The sequence below is a fragment of the Priapulus caudatus genome, unplaced genomic scaffold (assembly GCF_000485595.1).
Source record: "Priapulus caudatus unplaced genomic scaffold, Priapulus_caudatus-5.0.1 Scaffold71, whole genome shotgun sequence".
NCBI lineage: Eukaryota > Metazoa > Priapulida > Priapulimorpha > Priapulimorphida > Priapulidae > Priapulus > Priapulus caudatus.
In genome coordinates this window covers 608,248-612,580 of record NW_014577132.1, presented here as the reverse complement: position 1 = coordinate 612,580, position 4,333 = coordinate 608,248, and the positions used below count along the sequence as shown (strand labels likewise).

General features: G+C 43.0%; 1 protein-coding gene across 2 annotated transcripts in view; it reads left to right on the top strand.

The window, feature by feature from the left end:
• The first annotated feature begins 270 nt into the window (after positions 1-270).
• The window catches only part of LOC106821409 (probable D-tyrosyl-tRNA(Tyr) deacylase 2), a 5,466-nt gene continuing 1,403 nt past the window's right edge, over positions 271-4,333 (top strand). The window contains exons 1-3 of one of the 2 annotated variants that reach the window (XM_014826193.1): positions 271-359; positions 2,346-2,473; positions 3,111-3,180. In XM_014826193.1, the coding sequence (XP_014681679.1) occupies positions 2,351-2,473; positions 3,111-3,180 (193 nt within the window). In that variant the 5' untranslated portion in view covers positions 271-359; positions 2,346-2,350. The remainder of the gene's footprint in view (positions 360-2,345; positions 2,474-3,110; positions 3,181-4,333) is intronic. The other variant, XM_014826194.1, reaches the window with a different exon arrangement.

Here is a 4,333-nt window from a genome sequence, read left to right as displayed (position 1 = left end):
CACACACACACACACACACACACACACACACACACACACACACACACACACACACAATTCCGGGGTTGGACCCCCGGATCCACCTCTACGGGCTTCACAAACTTGTTACTTGCAGGGCGCCGCAGCATTTTCTTCACAGCCTGCAGATCCGAGTGATCTATCATTATATATATGATCCGCCCAAACAACCGCGCCGATAAAAAATTACTCGGAAGATATTTTATTGTTTAGTCGACAGATGGAGCCTGTGTAGTTATTCTCGCACGTTTTTTGATTTCGGCAAGATGTAAACATGTTATAATTTTTGTGCATTGTGTGATGTAAACTGTAAATCTGTGCATCAATTGGAAATGCACGAGGTGCGTAATGTAAATTGTCAACGTGTTAAACTACATGCATGAGAATGTGTACGCGTATCGTTGCGATAACGAAACCCGAAAACAATCATTGTAACCTAGGCGCCTAGTATAGCTTTACCCGTGGGCCCCGGACCGTACCTAGGGTACGTTCCAGCAGTACCCTGGGGGACATAGACCCTATGAGCAGTAGTACTAGTAGTACTAGTAGAGGTACCATGCAGCCACAGCAGCCCTACTCTGTTGGGTTACAGCACAGCCACATTGCACTTGAAACGTCTCAATAAACAAAATAATGGTAAATAAACACGAAATGTATTTACTACCAAAGTCTTAATGTTCCTCTACTCTCTTTTGCTTTAATTTATTTATGGCCGTGGCTACGCGACCGGTTCGGCTACGCGTCCGGACATCCATCTCACACAGTGATCTTGCGACACGCACGCGCATGATTGCGCAATGGGATGCTCTGCTGCATGATTGCCGAGTGTGTGTGTGTGTGTGTGTGGGTGTGAGAGAGAGAGAGAGAGAAGGAATGTGTATGTGTGTGTGTGTGTGTGTGTGTATGCGTGAGAGAGAGAGGGAATGTGTATGTGTGTGTTTATGCGTGAGAGAGAGAGCTAGAGGTGTGTGCGTGCGTGCGTGTGAAATAGAGAGCTGTGCATGTGTGTGTGTGAGAGAGAGAGAGAGCGAGAGAGGACGGATGAAAGGATAGATGGCAGCAGTGCATATATTGTATATTTACAACAATCAGCAGAGCGTCCCTGTTGCGCAATCATGCGTGTACGCGAGTCGCGCGATCGCTGTGTGAGTGGATGTCCGGATGCGTAGCCTGGAGGCAAGGCGACCGGTTCTGGACGCGTAGCCACTGTGTTTATTTATTGCCGATAATTTCCTGTAAATGCTATTCAAATGTTCCTCTGCAACACAGCTACGCCGCCGCACATTTGCACATAATATATATATATAGTGTTATAGTATATATATATATATAATATATATTATGTGTAAATGTGTGGATGCGTGCGTGCAGTACGTGTAGCTGTGTGTTGCAGAGGAACATTTGAGCGGCACATACAGGAAATTATCAGCAATAGGCGAAAGAGAGTAGAGAAACATTTTCGTGTTTATTTACCATTATTTTTTTTATTGAGACGTTCCAAATGCCTGTGGGTTTCATAGGTATTGTGTTGCATCCTGCATATACTCCCTACCAAACTATATGCCACCTCTACATTCCACCCATGCTGTATTTCTTGCAGTCCAGAAATGGAAGGGCATGGAGAACATTGACTCAAATGATAAAGTAACTGATAGACTGATAGAGCCAATTAGCTCTACTTTCACTGAATAATTTTAGTTAAACATAGCAGGAATTATTTGAATGCTTGTAACATGGTGGCACATACTGTTAACAACATAAACAGTGTATGAAGCAGACATGATAATGAAATCCTGAAAATAGTCTAGTAAGTTAGTAACTGTCTATGCAAATATTATTATAGATTATTAGTATTATAATGTATTCTATTGGAGGCATGATCGAAGATGCAAGCACCTGAATTGGGATAGGATCAATATATATATATATATTTTTTTTTTAGATCATAATACATATAATATATAACATGTGTGCGTGTGTGCGTGTGTGCGTGTGTGCATGTGTGCGTGTGTGTGTGTGTGTGTAGTGCATGTGTGCAGTCCAACATGTATGTATAAGGGTCACACGGGAAGCCCAAAAAGTTCCCAGGGTAGATAGTTTTCCATTTTAACTTGGGTTATTTCACTACATAACTGCATGCATGTTATAGGAAATGCTTGAAACTTGTGTCCTTTATCGACCAGTACAAATTTTGCAGAGGTGTCCAATAGCATATCATGGGTGCATGTACCTGACACACGCAGTCACACACATGATACGCACACACACTCGCATGCACACACATACGTGGATTTATTCTATTACTAATTGTTTCATAATAATTTCAGAAGAAATGGCCACAGAAAATGTGAAATCCAGCCCAAAAGCTAGAGTTGTTGTACAGCAGTGCCTGTCTGCAAAACTCATGGTGCAGCCCCCTAGTGATGATCATGCAGAAGAAGCTAAATATGTTGAGGTAAGGCACAGTATAAAAAAACGAACTCCACAAGGAAAGTGTGATAAAATATTAGGCAGAGCTGCTGCTAATAGGTATAATAGAACACATCTTCAGCAATTATATATTGAAGTTTGTGGAATTTATACAGTTTCTTCTGGCATGATTCTTAAACAGAAAATAACCAGTTCAGGACATTTTTGCAATTTTCCAGTGGTAGGAAGCCAGAATATTTCTGTACAACAATTTCAGTTCATGAATTTGGCTCAATGTATTTTTCAAACTCATAATACACATGGATGATGATGAAATAAAGAGCATAGGACAGTATTTGTATAGTATAGTAGCAAGAAATTCGGTATTTAGCGTTCACACGAGGAAAAATGCGCGATCCAAGAAATACGGAATCTAAATAGATTCGGTATTTGTTGAAATACGCGGCTTCCCAGATGCCGAATTATTTGCTGTGCTTGAGAAATTCCGAATCTCTTAGACCGTGTATTTCCTTGTGTGAACGCTAAATACCTAATTTCTGAAGCCGCGTATTTTATAGACTGGTTCGCGCTCGACAGTACCAGTGTGAGTCTCGTGTGAGCGCAGCTAATATGTTTATATATATATATATATATTATATATATATATATATCTTCTCTTTCAGATCAAAAGAGGAGTAGTTCTCTACATAAGTTTCTTGAAGGGAGCAACAGAAAATATTGTTACTAAAATGGGTAAGTGTAGCCTCTATGTGCGGCTACTTAGGTGTGGTAGGTGAGGTAGGTTAGATAAGAGTACAGGGTGCGGTAGACATAAAGCAAACGCCAACTAGAAAAGTAACGTACCACAAGCGACTGTATTGTTAGCCATGATAATACAAGGTAATACAACACGTAGCGTACAAATACAACTGTGACAGGTAACGACACGGGGATAGAGCGAGTAGGGTTCCCCGTGTCCGAGTGCCGCTCGCCTTATATACACCGGCAATCGCTGTGCCCTTCATCCGGGCATTATCCTGTCACCTCTTGGGTTGTCCAGGTTCCTATTCTGCCAACCCCCGTCTTGCGAGGGCCGCATCTCATAGTGTCGCGTGTCACGTACCCCGCTCTCTCTCTCTTAAGTGACCATTGACTCTAGTCACCGTTTGACACCTATGCCACCTGTTGCACCCGCTACCGGCTGTTGCCTGCTCTCTTTCCGCTCGGCAATGTGCCTAATTAATGAGCTGTAGCACAGCGTCGCTACATAAGCATATCACCAATAATTTCGTAGAGATATATCACTTTATTAAACTACTCTTGACACAAGCCAACTTATCTTAGCCATTATGCAATAAATGTTTCAGCTGCACTTTGCTGTCGATATTTCTAACTCATAGTAGTAGCAGTTCATATAAGCCGCGTTCACACGGAGCACTTTGACCCGGGTCAAATGCGTCCCGGCCCAAGCGTTCACACGGACGTTTTCTCGGTACGAAAACGACCCATGTCATTGCGACCCGGGTCGTTTTCGCACCCACTCGACCTGGGTCGAAATTGACCCGAGCGCTGGTTCATTTTTCCATGTGAACGCGCCCCGACATGCCACCGGGGTCAGAATTAGTATGGCGGTATACGTGTCGCCTGTGTCGAGAGCCAGAGTTTACATGGTCTGGCGGGTGTCTTCCTATTTCGCCAGTTTCCCACTTCGCCATTTGCCATTTCGCCAGTTTCCCATTTCGCCATTTTCCCACTTCGCCATTTTCCAATTTCGCCAGTTACCCGTTTCGCCAGTTTCCCATTCCGCCATTTCGTCCTATCTCCCCGACCACTCCCTTGTTCGAGGTGGGTTAAAAATAGGCCTCTGTAATGAATAAATTATAACGAATCTTTAGATATGGAATCA